Source organism: Oncorhynchus kisutch, linkage group LG2 (genome assembly GCF_002021735.2).
Source record: "Oncorhynchus kisutch isolate 150728-3 linkage group LG2, Okis_V2, whole genome shotgun sequence".
Lineage (NCBI taxonomy): Eukaryota > Metazoa > Chordata > Actinopteri > Salmoniformes > Salmonidae > Oncorhynchus > Oncorhynchus kisutch.
The window spans coordinates 17,596,150-17,619,767 of record NC_034175.2 but is presented as its reverse complement, the minus strand read 5'-3'; the positions used below and the strand labels follow the sequence as shown (position 1 = coordinate 17,619,767).

Here is a 23,618-nt window from a genome sequence, read left to right as displayed (position 1 = left end):
AAAACCAAGACATTTAGCTAAGTCACCTGCGCACGCACACAAGCATGCACACACACACACACACACACACACACACATACTGTATACACATTCACTTGGTCATGTATAAGAGTGTGGATTGTAATTGTACCAGGACCATGAGTAAACATTGAAGTAATTTTATAATAAGACACTTTTAGTTTACTTTTATCTAATTGAATGTAGTCATCAACTGCAGTAAAATATCTGATGTGGAGTAAGTGTACAAGCAATATGTTGCCTGCTTTTGTACATGCTCTTGAGATTCTATAAGTAGCAAAGTATACAACTACTCTGTAACACGTTAAATATGTGTAGATGTTTCCTGTTATTCCCTTCCATATCACGATATCCTGATCAATCAGTTATACTGTCTGTATTTCGCCATAAGTTGGAATCATGTTTTAGTTATTTATCTCAATGATTATGTCACAGGGTGGAAAAGTGAGTTGAGCAGTGAAGCAGAGGGAAAAAGTATATTTTTAACATGTATATTAATACATCATGGTTTACAGTCGTCACCGTAGGCCAGCAGGCAGGTCGCAGCAAGGATCCACCGAAAGCAAATGTTTCACACAAAAATAAATAAACCCACTCATAGCAAACAACAAAGTCCCCTTGAGCATAAAGTCCTCCAATACCTGCCAGAAGCTCTCCCACATGGTGTCCTTGTGCAGCCAGAGCCGTTCTTGTAGTCTTCTAGTTCTTTTAGTCTGCTTTTCTCTAGTTCCCTCTATGGTCCTGGGACGTCAATGAGGACTAGATGAGTATTTAGGACGTTCTCAGGACATTCAGTGTATCAGTTGTCAGGATGTCTATAATGGTCCCAAAGAAATGTCACTAGGATGTTGAAAAGGATCCTGTCCGTCAGTGGTTAGATTCCAGCATTTTACAGAAGTATCTGTTGTGTTCCCTCCATGAATGCCCGGTCATGATACAAGCAGCCCTGTTGATGATTAACTGGAGATGGTTGTGACCTGTCTTATCGCACTGATGTGGGGCTGGAAGTCAAACTATGGAACAGTAGTGCCGGTGACTAGTTATCATGGTATGGTAAATTGTTAGGAGGATGTCCTTGGAGACGAGGGGGGTTGGCAGGGTCATTGACTTTGTGACTGGTGTATAAATGAATCAGTCAGATTCAGTTGTCTACAGAGCTTTTACCTACATCAGCATCAACAGTGACCTTGTTTATTTTAAGGTAAGAGGATATTACAATCTCATACTATTTGGAATTGTCTTCTATTACGTTATATGTTCTGCCTTACACAACCACACATTAACTGTTGATTTAAATAACAGTTATTTCATAATAATAATGTCTTAATTCAGCAGTGGGTTGAATTCAGATGGGCGTGATGTTCCCATAATCCAATCCTTTACTTAAATGTATGCTATTGTGTTTGCAAGGAGGCTGTGATTGCAAAGAGACAGCAAGCTGGACTGTATTTTATACTGAAAGACTTGTATTCTATTTTTAAAAAGTAGCAAGGTCAAGAAAGGATAATGCTAAGAGTAACGCAGCACCTCTCATTGTTCTCTCCGCTAATACTATACTCTCTTGAATTACGTTCCTTATTAAGTAGAAATTGTGCAGAAATGTAAAAGACTGTTATAATAAAATAAGTGCCCTTTAAAGATTGCATGGAAAATTCAATATATGAATAAATTATTTCTAAGCAGTCTAAAATCAGCATTTTGACATGTCCCTTTTCTGAGGAAGATTTTAACCTGAAAATGCTATCATTGTAAAGCCCTTGTTACTTTGTTGCTTTGACAATATAATTTCCGAAGACTATTATTAATTTCACGAGAATAATGATTAATTTACATTTGACTCTCATTTTCAAGGTCAACCCTGTTAAGGGAATTGAACTTTCAAATCAAATCAAATCAAATGTTATTAGTCACATGCGCCGAATACAACAGGTGTAGTAGACCTTACAGTGAAACGCTCACTTACGAGCCCCTAACCGACAGAGCATTTTTTTTAAATCCGGATAATAATAAGAGATAAAAGTAACAAGTAATTAAAGAGGAGCAGTAAAACATAATATATACAGGGGGGTGGCGGTACAGAGTCAATGTACGGGGGCACCGGTTAGTTGAGGTAGTATGTACATGTAGGTAGAGTTAATTAAAGTGACTATGAATAGATGACAAAATAGAATGGCAGTGGTGTGTAGGGAGGGGGGGCAATGTGGATAGTCTGGGTAGACATATGACTAGATGTTCAGGAGTCTTATGGCTTGGGGGTAGAAGCTGTATAGATGCCTCCTTGACCTAGACTTGGCGCTACGGTACCGCTTGCCGTGTGGTAGCAGAGAGAACAGTCTATGGTTAGGGTTGTTGGAGACTTTGACAATTTTCAGGGCCTTCCTCTGACACCGCCTGGTATAGAGGTCCTGGATGGCAGGAAGCTTGGCCCCAGTGATGTACTGGGCCGGTCGCACTACCCTCTGTAGTGCCTTGTGGTCGGAGGCCGAGCAGTTGCCATACCAGGAAACCAGTCAGGAAGCTCTCGGTGGTGCAGCTGTAGAACCTTTTGAGGATCTGAGGAGCCATGCCAAATCTGTTCAGTCTCCTGAGGGGGAATAGGTTCTGTCGTGCCCGCTTCACGACTGTCATGGTGTGCTTGGACCATATTAGTTTGTTGGTGATGTGGACACCAAGGAACTCCAAGCTCTCCAAGATCTCAACCTGCTCCACTGCAGCCCTGTGAGAATGGAGGCATGCTCTGTACTCTTATTCCTGAAGTCCACAATCAACTCCTTTGTCTTGATCATGTTGAGGGAGAGGTTGTTGTCCTGGCACCACACGGCCAGGTCTCTGACCTCCCTATGGGCGGTCTCATTGTTGTCGGTGATCAAGCCTACCACTGTTGTGTCGTCAGCAAATTTAATGATGGTGTTGGAGTCGTGCAAGGCTGTGCAGTCATGAGTGAACAGGGAGTACAGGAGGGGGCTGAGCACGCACCCCTGAGGGGCTCCAGTGTTAAGGATCAGCGTGGCGGATGTGTTGTTACCTACCCTTACCAACTGGGGGCGGCCCGTCAGGAGGTCCAGGATCCAGTTGCAGAGAGAGGTGTTTAGTCCCAGGGTCCTTAGCTTATTGATGAGTTTATTGATGTTGTTGAACGCTGAGCTGTAGTCAATGAATAGCATTCTCATATAGGTGTTCCTTTTGTCCAGGTGGGAAAAGGCAGTGTGGAGTGCAATAGAGACTGCTGGGGCGGTACGCAAATTGGAGTGGGACTAGGGTTTCTGGGATGATGGTGTTGATGTGAGCCATGACCAGCCTTTCAAAGCACTTCATGGCTACAGATGTGAGTGCTACGGGTCGGTAGTCATTTAGGCAGGTTATCTTAGTGTTCTTGGGCACAGGCACTATGGTGGTCTGCTTAAAACATGTTGGTATTACAGACTCGGACAGGGAGAGGTTGAAAATATCAGTGAAGACACTTGCTAGTTTTTAGTTTATTTTTATTTTTCCGTTATTTTACCAGGTAAGTTGACTGAGAACACGTTCTCATTTACAGCAACGACCTGGGGAATAGTTATAGGCGAGAGGAAGGGGATGAATGAGCCAATTGTAAGCTGGGAATGATCAGGTGACCATTATGGTATGAGGGACAGCTTGGGAATTTAGCCAGGACACCGGGGTTAACACCCCTACTCTTACAATAAGTGCCATGGGATCTTTAATGACCTCAGAGAGTCAGGACACCCGTTTAATGTCCCATACAAAAGACGGCACCCTACACAGGGCAGTGTCCCCAATCACCACCCTGGGGCATTGGGATTATAATTTTTTTAGACCAGAGGAAAGAGTACCTCCTACTGTCCCTCCAACACCACTTCCAGCAGAATCTGGTATCCTATCCAGGGACTGACCAGGTCCAACCCTGCTTAGCTACAGAAGCAAGCCAGCAGTGGGATGCAGGGTGGTATGCTGCTGGCCAACCAGTTGGTCAGCACATGCTCGCAGTACATGTCAGGGTAATCCGTCTGGCTCTGCGGCCTGAATGTTGACCTGTCTAAAGGTTTTACTCATATTGGCTGCGGAGAGCGTGATCACACAGTCTTTTAGTGTGGTCGCTAGGTGCAAGGTGTTTCCTCCGACACATTGGTGCGGCTGGCTTCTGGGTTGGATGAGCGCTGTGTTAAGAAGCAGTGCGGCTTGGTTGGGTTGTGTTTTGGAGGATGCATAGCTCTCGACCTTCGTCTCTCCCTAGCCTGTACGGGAGTTGTAGCGATGAGACAAGACAGTTAACTACTGACAATTGGATACTACGAAATTGGGGAGGAAAAGGAGGTAAAAAAAGCTACAAAGAATATAGATGAGAACTCTCTTGGTAGGTAATGTAGTCTGCAGCTTATCATGAGAAACTCTACCTCAGGTGAGCAATGGCTCAAGACTTCCTTAGATATCATGTACCAGCTGTTGTTAACAAAAATACACAGACCGCCGCCCCTTGTCTTACCAGACGACGCTGTTCTTTCCTGCCGGTACATCGCGTAACCAGCCAGCTGTACGTCGTTATTGTAGTCGTTCAGCCACGACTCCGTGAAGCATAAGATGTTACACGTTTTAATGTCCCGTTGGTAGTTTAATCTTCCCAATAACTCGCCCATTTTATTGTCCAAAGATTGCATGTTTGCAAGCAGAATTGAGGGGAGTGGGGGTTTATGCGATCACATCCTACTCCTCAGAAGGCAGCCCGCCCTCCGGCCTCTCTTTCTCCGCCTCCTCTTCACGCAGATCACTGGGGTCGGGGCCTGTTCCCGAGGGAGCCGTATATCATGAAAGAAAAAAAAGGATCCTGCTAGTCCGTGGTGAGTAATCGCAGTGCTGATATCTAGAAGTTATTTTCGGTCAAATTATGTACATTATGTACAAATTATGCTACATTATGTACAAAAATAGTAAAACAATAAGTTACAAACAACACAGATAAACAAACAAAAAACAATCAGTTGGGGGCACATAAAACATCTGCCTTCTGCTCCGGCGCCATTTCGTTTTAATGTGGTGATTACTTTTTTATTAATAAAGACATGGAAAACTGAGAGGGTTGAGCAAAACACATCAGCCCTGTTACACATAGATGACAGGCTAGAAATGTAAAAATATTATATACATTTTGAAGTTGAACATTTGCTCTTTATAACAGTGTTAAAATGAGTTTAAAAGAACAGTAAAACATTTTTTAAATGACACTACCCAAAATGCACTCTCTTTGTGTTTATTGTTCTTCTTACGAAGTGAGTAAAACAATATTTGAAATGTTTTTCTTTGTTCATGTGAGCTGAATTGATAAAAAATATAAATTGTGATTGAATTGCAGCCTAACAGATTGTTTCAGTGTTTGTGCCAATGTTTCTGTGGACTGGTTCCTATCAGACCTGTTGACTTGCTCTGGGCTCTTCCTCCAGGATGATGAGATCGACCACGATGTTCCTCTTGTTGACTCTCCTGGGACTGGCATGCTCTATTGGCCCTACAGTCCCAAGTAATCACATTTTTTATTCCCTTTCCTCCTGTTAACTAGATAGATACCGAGCTGGTCACAGAGCATTTCGTATTATTCTGTACATAAATCTGAGACACTCCATTTAGTATGATATGTTATGTTTGGTATGTTTGCATAAGACACGGTTATGTATCGCAAAAACGAAAGTAGGGTGGTTGGTTGTGGTGGATGGATGGGTGTATAACATGAACGTCTAACAAGCCAAAGCTTGCGCGTTCGAATCTCTTAATGGACAACTCTAGCATTTTAGCTAATTAGCAACTTTTCAACATACTACTTTTTAGCAACTTTGCAAATACTTTGCACATTAGCTAACCCTTCTCCAAACCCTAACCTTTTAGCTAACACATCCCGTAACCCTAACCTTAACCCTTTAACCTAACTCCTAAACTATAACCTTAACCCTAAACCCTAGTCTAGCTAATGTCAGCGAGCTAGCTAATGTTAGCCACCTAGCTAGAATTTGAAAACGTAATATATGCTTTGCAAATTCGTAACATATCATACATTTTGCAAATTCATAACATATCACATACATTTATCAAATTTGTAACATATAATACGTTTTGCAAATTTGTAACGTATTGTACGTTTTGCAAATCCGTAACATATAATACGAATTGTAACATATCATATGAAATGGGTGATGGACATCCACAAATGAATACATACCATACGAAACGTAACATATCATACTAAACTAATTGTCACGAATTTACATACAGAATAATACGAAATGCTCTGAGATTATGTTGAGATATTATGCCCTTTAGATTAACAGGGCTAGATCTCTTACTATGAAAAGTGAGGCTATATTATATCTCAATGTATTTATGACATCAACAGGCAAATTTACAGTGTCTTCGGAAAGTATTCAGACCCCTTGACGTTTTCCACATTTGTTACATTACAGCCTCGTTCTAAAATTGATTAAATTCATCTACACACAATACCCCATAATGACAAAGCAAAAACAGGTTTTTAGACATTTGTGCAAATATTTTAAACTTAAGAAACTGAAATATTACAATTACATAAGTATTCAGACCGTTTACTCTGTACTTTATTGAAGCACATTTGGCACTTGTACAGTACAAGTTTGGCACACCTATATTTGGGGAGTTTCTCCCATTATTTTCTGCAGATCCTCTCAAGCTCTGTCAGGTTGGATGGGGAGCGTCGCTGCACAGCGTCGCTGCACACCGAAGCAACTCCTGTATTGTCTTGGCTGTGTGCTTAGGGTCCTTGTCCTGAAGTGAACCTTCACCCCAGTCTGAGGGCCTGAGCGCTCTGGAGCAGGTTTTCATCAATGATCTCTCTGTACTTCGCTCCGTTCATCTTTTCCTCGATCCTCATTTTTTCAGAGGCAGGGTCTTCCTGCCTCTGAAAAACATCCCCACAGCATGATGCTGCCACCACCATGTGTCACCATAGGGATGGTATTGGCAAGGTGATGGGCAGTGCCTGGTTTACTCCAAAAGTTCAATCTTGGTTTCATCAGACCAGCGAATCTTGTTTCTCATGGTCTGAAAGGCCTTTAGTTGCCTTTTGGCAAACTCCAAGTGGACTGTCATGTGCCTTTTACTGAGGAGTGGCTTCTGTCTGGCCACTCAACCATAAAGGCCTGATAGTTGGAGTGCTGCAGAGATGGTTGTCTTTCTGGAAGGTTCTTCCGTCTCCACAAAGCAATTCTTGAGCTCTGTCAGTGCAACCATCAGTTTCTTGGTCACCTCCCTGACCAAGGCCCTTCTCACCCGAATACTCAGTTTGGCCGGGTGGCCAGTTCTAGGAAGAGTCTTGGTGATTCCAAACTTCTTCCACTTAAGAATGATGGAGGCAATTGTGTTCTTGAGGCCCTTTGATGTTTTGGTACCCTTCTCCAGATCTGTGCCTTGACACATTCCTGTCTCAGAGCTCTACGGACAATTCCTTCGACCTCATGGCTTGATTTTTGCTCTAACATGCACTTTCAACTGTACAGACAGGTACTTATGTATAAGTATTGAAACCCTTTTGTTTCAATACTTATGTTTTTAAACAGAAATCTAGTTTCGCTTTGTCATTATGGGGTATTGTGTGTAGATTGATGATGATTTTTTTTATTTTATACATTTTTGTCTGTAACGTAACAAAATGTGGAAAAAGTGAAGTGGTCTGAATACTTTCCGAATGTACTGTATGTACTAGGATCATTGTCCAGGGCCTTACCGTCAGAAAGTGATGAAAGCGTTACAGAGCCGATTAAAGCGTACAATTTAATAGAGATGCTCATTGGGATGTATTACTTGTCCCTCACAATGAAATCAGGGAGGGGACTGTGGATTGGTCTCTATCTGTCCGTCTGTCCGTCCATATCTCAGAGACATTGGGCCGATTATGACGAAACTTTGGTGAATGAAGCGTCATGCCATAGAGATCATTGCCCCAAGGAGGGAGATATAGTCATTGAGAGCGAAATGAGGAGGATAAATAGGACCAATATCATTTTTCTGCACTAGGTGGCATTTTTTCTTTGGCACATGAAATGGAGTACAGGGAGTTGATTAGCTAAAGATACTGGTATGAAAGCTAACAGCCTTCCATTTTTGAAGACATTTATTTTCATAGGGGTCACTTGAGTATCTGGTCAATATAAGGGATAATCTGTGGTCATACAAGATAAATTACATTTGTTTGTCACACACGATATCTCAATTGGCTCAATTTGCATTGCATCCTTTGTGGGGGAAGACATGGTTACTGTTGCCTTGCTGATATTAGAAGAGGTGCCCAAAAAGTGGGGCACAAAACCACAATTTATTTATTTTTTACATAATCCAATATGGCCGCCAATACAGAATAAGATTTTGGAAATGTGATATTATTGTTCATTTTTTGTAGCCAAATCTTGTGTATTTGTAAGTAGTGGACTAGTCTTCAACAATGTGCTATTATATTTCATAACCAAGCTGCCTAAAGTGTCAGAAATGGCCTGGAAACACCTCCTAACAACCTGGAAACCACTCAAATGTTGTTGAACTACTACAAGAATCACTGGAACAAATGTCAAAATGTAAAAAAAATATATAGTGTTATCATCTTAAAAAATTGCCAATACACCCTAGGAGTTACATTATGTAGCTAATTGATATAGCTAAAATAATTTCTCACAGCACTGCAGAAATCTGTATCGGGCCGCTAATGCAGGACTAGTAAAGGCCAAGTGAACTACCTTTATGAGAGAAAAAAAGTTTCCCGCACTGCAGAGGGCTGTACTGGTCCGTTAATAAATCAAATCAAATTTTATTTGTCACATACACATGGTTAGCAGATGTTAATGAGAGTGTAGCCAAATGCTTGTGCTTCTGGTTCCGACAGTACAGTATTATCTAACAAGTAATCTAACAGTTCCCCAACTACCTAATACACACAAATCTAAAAGGGTTGAATGGGAATATGTACATGATGAGTGATTGCCGAGCGGGCAAGGACAAGGTGCAATAGATGGTATAAAATACAGTATATACATATGATATGAGTAATGTAAGATATGTAAACATTATTAAAGTGGCATTATTTAAAGTGGCATTGTTTAAAGTGACTAGTGATCAATTTGTTAAAGTGGCCAGCGATTGGGTCTCCATGTAGGCAGCAGCCTTTCTGAGTTAGTGTTTGCTGTTTAGCAGTCTGATGGCCCTGAGATAGAAGCTGTTCTTCAGTCTCTTGGTCCCAGCTTGTACTGACCTCGCCTTCTGGCCGGTAGCGGTGTGAACAGGCAGTGGCTCGGGTGGTTGTTGTCTTTGATGATCTTTTTTGCCTTCCTGTGACATCGGGTGCTATAGGTGTCATGGAGGGCAGGTACTTTGCCCCCGGTGATGCGTTGTGCAGACTGCACCCCTCCCTGGAGAGCCTTGCGGTTGAGGGCGGAGCAGTTGCCGTAGCAGGCTGTGATACAGCCCGACAGGATGCTCTCGAATGTGGATCTGTAAAGTTAGTGAGGGTTTTGGGTGACAAAACACATTTCTTCAGCCTCCTGAGGTTGAAGAGGCACTGTTGCGCCTTCTTCACCACACTGTCTGTGTGGGTGGACCATTTCAGTTTGTTGTTTATGTGTACACCTAGGGACTTAAAGCATTCCACTTTCTCCACTGCTGCCCCTTCGATGTGGATAGGAGGGGGGGGGGGTGCTCCCTCTGCTGTTTCCTGAAGTCCATGATCATCTCCTTTGTTTCGTTGATAATGAAGAAGAGGTTGTTTTCCTGACACCACACTCCGAGTGCCCTCACCTCCTTCCTGTAGGTTGTCTCGTCGTTGTTGGTAATCAAGCCCATTACTGTTGTGTGATCTGCAAACTTGATGATTGAGTTGGAGGCATGCATGGCCACGCAGTCGTGGGTGAACAGGGAGTACATGAGGGGGCTGAGCACACACCCTTGTGGGGCTCCAGTGTTGAGCCTAACCTAACACCTAGACCTGGCACGTCCAGCAGAGGGAGTTGTCACCAGTTCACGACAATTCTCCCCTTTGTGGCTGACCTGCTTGTACGCCACAACAAACAACATTTCCTAAATACAGGACGGCAGCCTTTTTTGGTACAGGCCAGCTTTGATTTCAACGTCCATGGACATAGATTTTTGGTCGGGTCCGGACTAAATCTAAACCAATCATAGATTACTGTTTGGTTCAGGTTTTGTCCAGTCTGGACCGGCCTTGACTTGGTCCAAACATAGACGTCTATAAACTACATATTTTCAACTTTAATTTAGAACTAAAAATGAACCTGATTTCATTGTCCGGAAAATACATATTTCCACCTTTCATTCAGAACCAAAAATTTAACCTAACTACAATGTCTGGAAAATATGTATTTTATGTTATTTTGATTACTGGGACAATTTTAGTTTTGAGTTGCTGCAATATTAAATGCAAGAGTTGTAAAGGCCCAGTGCACTACTTTGTGAAAAAAATACATCTTTATATATTTTTTATTCAGCTGTTTTAGGGGCTGCTGAAGCACCCTCAGGCTATGTACAACAGCCTACATTCAATATAAATTATATCTAGTTATTCAGATAAAAAAATATGTCCTGAGGAAAAATGGTAAGGGACCAACAAGGGACCAACAGGGTGCTGGGTACAGTGGGTACAGTATGCCCATGCTGCCCATGCTGGGGTTGCCAACTTCAGAAACAGCAGACTCCAACTTCCGGCGCCGACAGAGATGGCCGCCTCGCGTCGCGTTCCTAGGAAACTACCCATTTTTTTTACGTGTTATTTCTTACATTGGTACCCCAGGTCATCTTAGGTTTCATTACATACAGTCGAGAAGAACTACTGAATATAAGAGCAGCATCAACTCACCATCAGTACGACCAAGAATATGACTTTCGCAAAGCGGATCCTGTGTTCTGCCTTTCACCCAGGACAACGGAATGGATCCCAGCCGGCGACCCAAAAAAAGGACTTCGAAAAAGAGGGAAACGAGGGAAACGAAGCGGTCTTCTGGTCAGACTCCAGAGACAGGCACATCGTGCACCACTCCCTAGCATATTTCTCGCCAATGTCCAGTCTCTTGACAACAAGGTTGATGAAATCCGAGCAAGGGTAGCATTCCAGAGGGACATCAGAGACTGTAACGTTCTTTGCTTCACGGAAACATGGCTCACTGGAGAGACGCTATCGGAGTCGGTGCAGCCAGCTGGTTTCTCCACTCATCGCGCCGACAGAAACAAACATCTTTCTGGTAAGAAGAGGGGCGGGGGCGTATGATTCATGGTTAACGAGACGTGGTGTGGTCACAACAACATACAGGAACTCAAGTCCTTCTGTTCACCTGATTAAGAATTCCTCACAATAAAATGTCGACCGCATTATCTACCAAGGGAATTCTCTTCGATTATAATCACAGCCGTATATATTCCCCCCAAGCAGACACATCGATGGCTCTGAACGAACTTTATTTGACTCTTTGCAAACTGGAATCCATATATCCTGAGGCTGCATTCATTGTAGCTGGGGATTTTAACAAGGCTAATCTGAAAACAAGACTCCCCAAATTGTATCAGCATATCGATTGCGCAACCAGGGCTGGAAAAACCTTGGATCATTGCTATTCTAACTTCCGCACGCATATAAGGCCCTGCCCCGCTCTCCTTTCGGAAAAGCTGACCACGACTCCATTTTGTTGCTCCCTGCGTACAGACAGAAACTAAAACAAGAAGCTCCCGCACTGAGGTCTGTTCAATGCTGGTCCGACCAATCTGATTCCACACTCCAAGACTGCTTCCATCACGTGGACTGGGATATGTTTCGTATTGCAACAAACAACAACATTGACGAATACGCTGATTCGGTGAGCGAGTTCATTAGAACCTGCGTTGAAGATGTCGTTCCCATAGCAACGATTAAAACATTCCCAAACCAGAAACCGTGGATTGATGGCAGCATTCGCGTGAAACTGAAAGCGCAAACCACTGCTTTTAATCAGGGCAAGGTGACCGGAAACATGACCGAATACAAACAGTGTAGCTATTCCCTCCGCAAGGCAATCAAACAAGCTAAGCGTCAGTATAGAGACAAAGTAGAATCTCAATTCAATGGCTCAGACACAAGAGGTATGTGGCAGGGTCTACAGTCAATCACGGATTACAAAAAGAAAACCAGCCCCGTCACGAACCAGGATGTCTTGCTCCCAGGAAGACTAAATAACTTTTTGGCCCGCTTTGAGGACAATACAGTGCCACTGACACGATGTGAGGAAAACATTTAAACGTGTTAACCCTCGCAAGGCTGCAGGCCCAGACGGCAACCCCAGCCGCGCCCTCAGAGCATGCGCAGACCAGCTGGCTGGCGTGTTTACGGACATATTGAATCAATCCCTATCTCAGTCTGTTGTTCACACATGCTTCAAGAGGGCCACCATTTTTCCTGTTCCCAAGAAAGCTAAGGTAACTGAGCTAAACGACTACCGCCCCGTAGCACTCACTTCCGTCATCATTAAGCTAGCAATCTGGTTAATAAATTAACAATATATACAAACATTTGGTTTTTTTTGCTAAAGAGGACTATCAGCAGATTAGAACACATGTTTATTCTGTTTTGACTGCATCTTTAAATTGCTCCTCTATACTCACTCAATGATGTGTTTCCCTGCAGGAAATCTTGCCTTGCGTGGAAAAGCAACACAGTCAGACCTCATCGAGAACCCATGGCACGGTTGGAGTCATGCCTCCAATGCCATTGATGGGAACCGCGATTCACATTTCCATCATGGGTCCTGCACTGCCACTGACGAAACCACTAACCCCTGGTGGAGAGTGGACCTGCTTGATACCTACATAGTCACCTCCATCACTGTCACCAACAGAGGGGATGCTGTTCCTGAGAGGCTTAACGGGGCTGAGATACGAATAGGAAATTCTTTAGTGGACAATGGCATTCATAACCCTCTGTGAGTCAAGATACTGTGGTTTTTGAAATTGTATTTACAATGTGTTGTTACTGTTTATGTCCATGAAGAACTCAATTAGAGTGACCAGAATATACATAGTGGACATACTGTACATAAAAACCCATGCAGGCAAGACAGATAGAAACAAGCAATGCTGGTGAAAAGTTTCAACCCTACTCACAGGTTACCACCAGACCACAGGCACAGTTATAGATATCAGCATATCATTTCCCGTGCCTTGTTACTTTAGTTTAAATAACGTTAGATAGCATATGATGCAGTATCTTGACAGTGGTCAGTAAAACCCATTTCTCTCTCCAGGGTTAAAACAATTCCCTCTGTTCCAGCCGGCAGTTCTCTCACCCTTGCTTTTGACCCAAGTTTCGAAGGACGTTATGTGATTGTGGTTCTACCAGGCCAGAATAGACTTCTGACACTCTGTGAAGTGGAGGTTTACGGATACCTTGCCCCAACTGGTCAGAACTTATATTCATATATTTTATATATACTGTACCAACAGTGGCGGTTCTAGCTTGTATGGTTCCCTGGGCGAACCTTCCCTTCACCTTAACTGTCATTTTTATTCAGACATTTGGAACAACACAAATACATAATCATACAATTTAAAACTATATAAATATTAAACTATTTACAAAAATAAGACTCAATAATATCAAAAAGAGGCAACAAAGACAAATAAACAAATTGTAGTATATAAATACATTTTAAAAAAGATAATCAAATTATTACACTATTACCCTATTGCTAACAAAAAACACACAAATAAAACTATATTGCACAAATCCTTTATCACACAAATATACAAATAGAATTATACACTTATAAAGAAGAGAACCTGATTATTACACTATTGCACTTCAAACAAGAAACACACAAACTAAATTGCACAACTGCCATCTAAACCCTGACCTTTCTTGCCTTCCTTGATGCAAAGTCATTAATTACATCCTCATAAGAAATCTGCCCAACAATTGCATGGTTAATAATGATGACATGAAGGCCACTAAGGTGTTCCTGTGGCATGGTGGACCTCAAGTAGGAGTTGATGAGCTTCTGCTTTGAAAAGATCCTCTCTGCTTCAGCTACGGTCACTGGAAGAGTAAGACAAAATATGAGAGCAGTCCAAAAATGTGGATACATTTCTGAGAGCTCCCTTTCGTGTATAAATATCAGCAACTTAAACAGGGTCATGGTCTTCGATGGGAAGTCAGGCAAGTTCTTCAGTTCCTGTGCAAGCTCTCTGCCATCCAAGTCTGAGTGTTCGTTATAGTGCATTGTCATACTAAGGGCCTCACATTGCTATGTCAACTCCTCATTTGAGAGACTTTGGAAGGATGACAGCACTCCAAACTTCTCTCCCACATTTTCTTATGTGGAAAAACTTTCCTGAAGGACTGAGGTTCCAGCATCAACAACAACATTGAAAAATGTCACCACCAGCTTCTTCAGGGCATCACTCAAAGGCTCATCAAATGATTTGTATGAAAAGTGCCGCTTTATGGACCTCAGCCTTTTTTGTTGTAGAACAGCCATACCCTCGCAAATATCCATTCATACCCTCGCAAATATCCTTGGCTGACGTTTGTGCAGTCATAAAGCCTGTTGCCCTGCAGTTGCTGAGACCTCTGTCTTTCTGAGAAGAATGACTGCAACATCCACATGCATACTGGGATCAGCTTGCTCACATGTTGGATCTGTCTCAAGATGTCATACCACACCACTGTACAGATGCTGAAGCGGTCCTCTGACAAGGACTGGGCCTCAATCTTTATCATAGGGTCTTTGGTTAGATCCCTCAACTAAATCAGTGCCTCTCTCACCGCTGCTGCCTGATACCTCAGTGGCTCAACACGTATGATAACAATTGCCTAATATATTCAATATGCTACAAACAGAGTGTGTGACTCTCTTTATTATTTTTTAGAGCTTATAGTTTATTCGCCGTTAGTCAGCACCTCTACATACAATAATTTCTCTGGGTGTTCGCCAGCTCATGACACACCAACTCATTCCAGGGTTTTTCTTTATTTGTACTATTTTCTACATTGTAGAATAATAGAGAAGACATCAAAACTATGAAACAACATATGGAATCATGTAGTAACCAAAAGGTGTTAAATAAAAATAGATTTTATATTTGGTATTCTTCAAAGTAGCAACTGTTTGCCTTGATGACAGCTTTGCACACTCTTGGCATTCTCTCAACCAGCTTCATGAGGTAGTCACCAGGTTATTTTGTGGAATTTCTTTCCTTCTTAATGCGTTTGAGCCGATCAGTTGTGTTGTGACAAGGTAGGGGTGGTATACAGAAGATAGCCCTATTTGCTTAAATACCAAGTCCATATTATGGCAATAACAGCTCAAATAAGTAAAGAGAAACGACAATCCATCATTACTTTTAAGACATGAAGGTCAGTCAATACGGAAAATGTTTTTTCAAGGGGAGTCACAAAAACCATCAAGCGCTATGATGAAACTGGCTCTCATGAGGACCGCTACAGGAAAGGAAGACCCAGAGTTAACTCTGTTGCAGAGGATAAGTTAATTAGAGTTACCTCAGAAATTGCAGCCTAATTAAATGCTTCACAGAGTTCAAGTAACAGACACATCTCAACATCAACTGTTCAGAGGAGACTGAGTGAATCAGGCCTTCATGGTCGAATTGCTGCAAAGAAACCACTACTAAAGGACACCAATAAGAAGAAGAGACTTGCTTGGCCAAGAAACAAGAGCAATGGACATTAGACCGGTGGAATTCTGTCCTTTGGTCTGATGAGTCCAAATGTGAGATTTTTGGTTCCATACGCTGTGTCTTTGTGAGACTCATAGTAGGTGAACGGATGATCTCTGCATGTGTAGTTCCCACCGTGAAGCATGGAGGAGGAGGTGTGATGGTGTGGGGGTGCTTTTCTGGTGACACTGTCTGTGATTTATTTAGAATTCAAGGCACACTTAACCAGCATGTCTACCACAGAATTCTGCAGCGATACGCCATCCCATCTGGTTTGCTCTTGTGGGACTATCATTTGTTTTTCAACAGGACAATGACCCAAAAACACACCTCCAGGCTGTGTGAGGGCTATTTGACCAAAAAGGAAAGTGACGGAGTGCTGCATGAGATGACCTGGCCTCCACAATCACCCGACCTAGACACAATTGAGATGGTTTGAGATGAGTTGGACCACAGAGTGAAGGAAAAGCAGATATCAAGTGCTCAGCATATGTAGGAACTCCTTCAAGACGGGAAAATAATTCCAGGTGACTACGTCATGTAGCTGGTGGAGAGAATGCAAAGCTGTCATCAAGGCAAAAGGTGGCTACTTTGAAGAATTTAAAATCTAAAATATATTTGGATTTATTTAACACTTTTTTGGTTACTACATGATTCCATATGTGTTATTTCATAGTTTGATGTCTTCACTATTATTCTACAATGTAGAAAATAGTAAAAAATTAAGAAAAACCCTTGAATGAGTAGGTGTGTCCAAACTTTTGACTAGTAGTGTGTATATATATATGTATATATAGATTATGAACAGTGTGTTATGAGTACAACTTTTGTTATATTCTCTGTAATTGTAGTCTAAACATTAATCTCTACGATTACAGTGCATGAATATGCTTACACAAGTTCCAACAATTGTTTGATAAGATGATAGTTAATGCGCATTATGCTCTATTTTGTGCAGGAGATAATGTAGCTCTATATGGAAAGGCCACCCAGTCGTCTTTGAATGAGTTTGGCATTCCAGGCAATGCTATTGACGGGAATCGCAACGCTATTTGGATAGGAGGGTCCTGCACCCACACTCTACAGGACATCAACGCCTGGTGGAGGGTGGACCTTCTGAAGACCTACAAAGTGTTCTCCATCATCATCACCAACACAGTCGACGGTGTTCCCAGCAGACTCAATGGAGCTGAGATTCGCATTGGAGATTCCCTGAAAGACAACGGCATCAATAATCCTAGGTGAATTACTGTAGGAGAGTTGAGGTCCTTTTTATACGTTTTAAAGATTAGTTAATGCAAGAAAACGATGGAAAACCAGCCTAACCTATCAGAAAGCTAGGTGGAGCTATGACCATATTAATACATTTATCCTGCCTACTTTACTTACCGGGTACCTTAAAGGGGTAATCTGCGTTTGGTACATCCATTTTTGGACTTTTAAATGAACGATTTTATACCAATTGATTCTTGAAATATGTAGCTCATAAATACCTCATGCACTTAGTTCAACGTTCATCAGAACCCAAAATATAAACTTGTTTTACTCCAATATTTTAAACAATGTAGATTGAAATAAATACTGTGTTGTCTCAAAACATTGTGAAAACTATCCTTTTGATATCATGGTTGGTCAGTCCTTGCATCCATAGGAATTGGAAAGAGGTCACATGAATGCAGCCTCATCCCTCAGCTTTTTACCAAAACAATAGCGGGGTGGCTGCTTTTTTATTGTTTGAACTGCAGACGGGCGGCTAGAGATAGTGGCTAGATATCAATTTGAAATTGATCAGAAGTTGCTATAGTAGTTTGTTTCTGTTTGATCCTGCAGGTGTGCTGTGATCTCCTCTATCCCAGCTGGCAATTCAAGCACCTTCCAGTGTCCGGGCATGGAGGGTCGATATGTCATCGTGGTCATTCCAGGGAGGAAGGAGTACCTGACCTTGTGTGAGGTGGAGGTGTACGGATCACCCCTGGATGGGACTGGGCCTACATGTAACTAAATCAGATCATTAATTCTTAACAGCACCCTGCAATGTTTGGGGAATGTATTGTCTTACGAAAACAATTCAACTTTTTAGTATACTATCACTATTCTGTAAGTTCGTCTTGCACACTGTTTTTGGATGTTTGGGTATAAATTGACGATCACTTTTTGTAACACTTTTTAAGAACAACTTTCATGAATTATTATGTAGCCTAATTATTGGTTAGACAGTTATCATTCATACCATGAAATGCATGTAATGCTGTAAAGTAATGCTATTATGTTAGAATGAATGGTCCCGCTTTAAATGACATTCAGATTATAAAGGCTTCATAAAGCCTTAATAATGCCTTCATAAGCAGTACAGAAATGTTTACAAAGCATCTATAACCATATGTCATGCTTTATAAAGGGTTCATAAATGTGGCATAACTGTGTGACATAATCATCTATATCAAATGTGATATAACCCACTAAGTCAAATTATGATATAAACTTGTGCTTTATAAAGGGTGATGTGCTGATGGAAAAAGCTCTAAAGGGATGTCATCTTAGTCACATTACACCTAATCTCGTTCCCTTTCGCCCAAATGCTCAGAAGGTCTGATGGACCAATGCATCAAACTTGGCCTTCATTAGTCAGGGTTAGGTTTCAAATCACATTTTAACAAGATAAAAGTGTGGAAATGGGCAGGGTTTAGCCAAAATTATGACTTTTTTTTTGTTAAGTAGTGACAATGACAAATACTTTACTCAGTAAGGTCACTGCTATAGAATTGTATAGTCACTCCCACTATGCCCAATTTTGAATGGTTGATATCCCAGGCGTCAATGTGCTGTGTGAGCAATAGCCTGAGAACAACATTACACCAAGAAACCCTTACCTTGATGAAAGTCCCCAATCTAAAGAAATTGAAAGTGTCTTTCTTCTGGAACCAAGTTACATGTTCCTCAGTACACAAACATGAAAACAACAAAAACGAGCCATACGGACGGTGCTGGGCCCTGTCAAGTCTTTGACACATTCACCCATTTCCCCACTGAAAGATCAGCCACAAAATGTGGCCACCATTGTAACATGTTGTAATCAAGCCCTGGTCCCCAGCATGGGAACAGAAGAGGAATATCTGGTGCGGTAGTCTCAGGTTGGACTACTCCAAATCATCTTGGTTCTGACACATAAACACAAGCTTTGCAGGTCCATCAACCCATTTAATACCTCTCACACCCTACTGTAACCTGTGGATCATGAGAGAAACTTAATAAATCAGAGGAACGTTAATCGCCTACTTATTAACACTTCACGTAGTGTCCAGTAATACTTCGTTTGAAATGAGACACCTTCGCATGACGCTGTACTTCATTTAAAGTCTGTCTACTTTGGTCATTTATGACACATGCATAAATGCCTTATATCATATGACGCTGTACTTAATATAAGGTCAGACACCTTTGGTCATTCCTAACACATGCATAATGGCTTAATGATGTTAACACAACTGTATTAACACTTAGGGAATTGGCATTAAATGATAAAACAAGAAAACATTAAAGAAATGTTTTTTGTTATTTGTACATTTTCAAAACAATACAAATACATGACATTTCAAACAGTCCAGCAATGCCATTACATTGAACATTACACAGGGCTGTGAATAGTCCAGCTTGTCCCTGAGCTGGCAGGAGAACGGTTCTTGCCTCCCTTCTTGCTGGAGGTACTGGGTGTTGGTTCCAACCTAAATGAACAACAAAGTGAGCAGGTCTGTTAGGAAAGGTCGTTTGTCACACCATCTAGATAAGGGCATTCCTGTGCTGCACAAGAAACTCTAAACGGGAAGATGGGAAACTCCATTCAATTCCTATTGTTACAATACAGCTATAAGACATGTATGTATGTAGGGGATATATATGTATTTAGCTGAGCCTGCTAGCTAACTAAATTTTGTCTAGCTAGTATTTGCTGTGAAGTCACCGAAATGATTTGAAATAATGATTGAGGTAGCTACAGTATGTAATCTAACTCAACACTTAACTACTACCAACACATTTAAATCACAATAAATAAAGGTTAACTTACTTGTTTTTGGATTTGAGAACATCATCTGCGTCTCATCAGCAACACTAAAAAAGTACTTCCGTGTCACAGAATTTTGGAAATGTTCCAAATAAAGTCCCCCACGTAATAGCAGAAAAGTCTCAAAAACACATTCATGATATATGAAAAATAATTGTCTAAACATTAAACATAGATTTTTAAGTGACATATGTATTAAATTTGGGTTTTAAAACATGTTCCAAGGTCAAATAAATGCTCCCAATGCAAATCACCATATATAGAATAGATATTGGCTTAGAGCAATAACTATTCTGGGTGCAGCAGTACAAGTATTGCAGGGAATACTCAATAGGGTCTGTAGAATGAATGTACAGTGGGGAGAACAAGTATTTGATACACTGACGATTTTGCAGGTTTTCCTACTTACAAAGCACGTAGAGGTCTGTAGGTACACTTCAACTGTGAGAGATGGAATCTAAAATAAAAATCCAGAAAATCACATTGTATGATTTTTAAGTAATTCATTTGCATCTTATTGCATGACATAAGTATTTGATACATCAGAAAACTGTATATATGGTGTCATTTCATGGGGCTCAAAATAATACGGAATGTGGCCGGCCTTTTACTCCACCCATTCCATTGGCGGCCAGATCACATCATGTGTGCTTACTGCACTACAGAAAACCTGCTAACAAAACAACAGTGCAGAGCATGCTCACTGAATTAAAGAGCAACTACACTTACAAATATACGTTTCTTTGATTTTTCACAGACCTCAAAAGTCTGATGTGGTTTAAGAATTGTTGTGAACACAGAAAATTAAATGTTGTTTTTCTATTAAGAAAGTGTGAAAACACTGGGGGAAAACTAGAAAGAATGGGGAAAATCTGAAACCCGGAAAAACAAAACCAAGAAAACGGAATTTGGTGTGGAAAAAGAAGTAGGCAACTACAACAAACAGACTAACGATTGTAAAAGGCCCTACCAAGGTTTTTTGCTTTGCATGACTGCACTTTAGAGTCTGTGTTCTCCTGCAGCACAGCATGTTGGGGGAAGCTGAAGTCAAGTCCAATATTGACTATGCACCCAAGAGGGAAAGAGGATGGGCCAATCTAGAAATGTTTTAGTGAAATATAATATATAACATTTTGCAGACACTTTTATCCAAAGCGACTTACAGTCATACGTGAATACATTTTTACGTATTATAGGGTGTTGAATCGAATCGAACCCAATATCCTGCCATTGCAATGCTCTACCAAGATGTATGACAGGGTTATAAATGCTTTGTGAAGCCACAATTGAATATGATTTATAAGCTCTTTATTAAGCGGTGCTCATGCCACCCTTTATAAAGCACAGGTTTGTATCATTTTCAACATAGTGGGTTTTGTCCCCTTAGACATTGGTGGTTATGACGAACATTTATGCCACAGTTATGAACCCTTTATAAAGCATGGCATACGGTTATAGATGATGTGTAACACATTTCTGTAGTGTTTATGAAGGTTTTAGGAAGCCTTTATAAGCTGCACGTCATTTAAAGTGGGACCAAATTCATGAATAAACTTAATTAATAAATCTGGAATGTTTCCATTGTGTATTTGTGTATTTGGTTGTTTGTGTTTCTGGTATGTAAATAGGTCAATAATCGGGCAATATGCCTTAATCCTTTGAACAACAATCCTCCCTTTGCCACAGTCTGTTCCCTCTGAAGTTGTAACCTTATCTTCTATTAGGGCCCGAAGTTATGGTCGGGATTACTGAAGATTATTTTATTGCATGCAACTTTCTTACTTACCGGCCTCATATCATGGCACATTGCGAACAAGTTTTGAAGAACCATAAACATATGAAATTATTGGAGAGTCCATGCCCCAACGAATTGAGGCTGTTTTGAGGGGGAAAGGGGGTGAAACTCATTATTGGGAAGGTGTTCCTAGTTTGTCCACTCAGTGTACATGTAGCCAGTGACCCATAACACTGTGAGAGTACGTCTAGTAGACAAAACAGGTTAAACCTTATTAGACAGCATATACACAGGCCTGAAATATCTCCTACATATTAGTTTTTCTCAATGCGAGACTGCTGTCAATGACTAACAAGGTAACAATAGTTAAAACAATGAATATAACATGATAAGCATATGTAATGCATATTTATGTTATACTGCATTTTACAGTTTTGTTTTAAAGAAACCATTTTAGGCTCTGTTGCTGCACTCTCCTGGAAGTACAGGTTCACATATTGCAGGATGTGGTCCACTGCACTGAGCAGAAGGATGTCCGTGTTCTCCTCCATGTCCAGCTCAGATGAGTAGTTCTTCAGTTGGACAATGTAGGCGGTGGACATGCCAAGCAGAGCCCCAATCTTGGTCATCTACACACGTGTGCATGCACAAACATGGGCGCACACATACACGTTTGTTTTACTATCCTTGTGGGGACCAAACAATGTATTCCCATTCAAACTCCTACTTTCCCTAAACCTAACTCCTAAATCTAACCCATAACCCTAATTCGAATCCTAACTGTGTCCCTGAACCTAACCACTAAACCTAAAATAGGGTTTTTCCTTGTGGGAACCCCACTTCTCTGGATTTTCCTCATTTATTGCTACCTGAAGAACAATGGCAACAGTAACCCTAAGTGAGCAAATATGTTTACAATAAACGACTCACAACTCAGTTCTACTAAAGTACTAGTACATGAAAAGCACAATGCAACCAAAGAGTACTACTAACACAGTACTAAAGTACTACTATAATTGCCACACTGCTACTGAGTAGTTACTGTAGCAGTACTATTTCAGAACCAATGGGATCACCTAAATAAAGGATACATAAATCCTGTAGGCTATTGTATGAATGACTCCTAATCTACCTGGCAGGTGTGCTGTGATCTCATCCATATTTTATTTTTTTATTTTTTTATTTCACCTTTATTTAACCAGGTAGGCTAGTTGAGAACAAGTTCTCATTTGCAACTGCGACCTGGCCAAGATAAAGCATAGCAGTGTGAGCAGACAACAAAGAGTTACACATGGAGTAAACAATTAACAAGTCAATAACACAGTAGAAACCAAAGGGGGAGTCTATATACAATGTGTGCAAAAGGCATGAGGAGGTAGGCAAATAATTACAATTTTGCAGATTAACACTGGAGTGATGAATGATCAGATGGTCATGTACAGGTAGAGATATTGGTGTGCAAAAGAGCAGAAAAGTAAATAAATAAAAACAGTATGGGGATGAGGTAGGTGAGAAAGGGTGGGCTATTTACCAATAGACTATGTACAGCTGCAGCGATCGGTTAGCCGCTCAGATAGCTGATGTTTGAAGTTGGTGAGGGAGATAAAAGTCTCCAACTTCAGCGATTTTTGCAATTCGTTCCAGTCACAGGCAGCAGAGTACTGGAACGAAAGGCGGCCAAATGAGGTGTTGGCTTTAGGGATGATCAGTGAGATACACCTGCTGGAGCGCGTGCTACGGATGGGTGTTGCCATCGTGACCAGTGAGCTGAGATAAGGCGGAGCTTTACCTAGCATGGACTTGTAGATGACCTGGAGCCAGTGGGTCTGGCGACGAATATGTAGCGAGGGCCAGCCGACTAGAGCATACAAGTCGCAGAGGTGGGTGGTATAAGGTGCTTTAGTGACGAAACGGATGGCACTGTGATAGACTGCATCCAGTTTGCTGAGTAGAGTGTTGGAAGCCATTTTGTAGATGACATCGCCGAAGTCGAGGATCGGTAGGATAGTCAGTTTTACTAGGGTAAGCTTGTCGGCGTGAGTGAAGGAGGCTTTGTTGCGGAATAGAAAGCCGACTCTTGATTTGATTTTC

The 23,618-nt window shown here is 41.4% G+C and overlaps 1 protein-coding gene across 2 annotated transcripts; it reads left to right on the top strand.

The window, feature by feature from the left end:
- Positions 1 to 1,099: 1,099 nt before the first annotated feature.
- On the top strand, positions 1,100 to 21,378 carry LOC109908340 (fucolectin-6). Of its 2 annotated transcripts, XM_031789254.1 has the most exons (7): positions 1,100 to 1,219; positions 4,667 to 4,853; positions 5,454 to 5,530; positions 12,686 to 12,980; positions 13,302 to 13,456; positions 16,691 to 16,973; positions 17,563 to 21,378. In XM_031789254.1, exons 3-7 carry the CDS (start codon positions 5,455 to 5,457, stop codon positions 17,732 to 17,734), a joined length of 981 nt encoding a protein of 326 aa, XP_031645114.1. In that variant the 5' UTR covers positions 1,100 to 1,219; positions 4,667 to 4,853; position 5,454; the 3' UTR covers positions 17,735 to 21,378. The 2 variants fall into 2 exon arrangements, with proteins under 2 accessions (XP_031645114.1, XP_020362574.2); XM_020506985.2 differs by lacking the exon at positions 4,667 to 4,853 and having other exon boundaries at positions 1,115 to 1,219.
- The last annotated feature ends 2,240 nt before the right edge of the window (positions 21,379 to 23,618 follow it).

What these genes read in the sequence shown, in the direction of transcription:
- LOC109908340 (XM_031789254.1), top strand. Translation starts at nt 5,455, where the DNA reads ATGATGAGATCGACCACGATGTTCCTCTTGTTGACTCTCCTGGGACTG. An exon ending in AATGGCATTCATAACCCTCT is followed by an intron (nt 12,981 to 13,301) that starts GTGAGTCAAGAT and finishes TTCTCTCTCCAG; the next exon opens with GGTTAAAACAATTCCCTCTG. An exon ending in CGGATACCTTGCCCCAACTG is followed by an intron (nt 13,457 to 16,690) that starts GTCAGAACTTAT and finishes TATTTTGTGCAG; the next exon opens with GAGATAATGTAGCTCTATAT.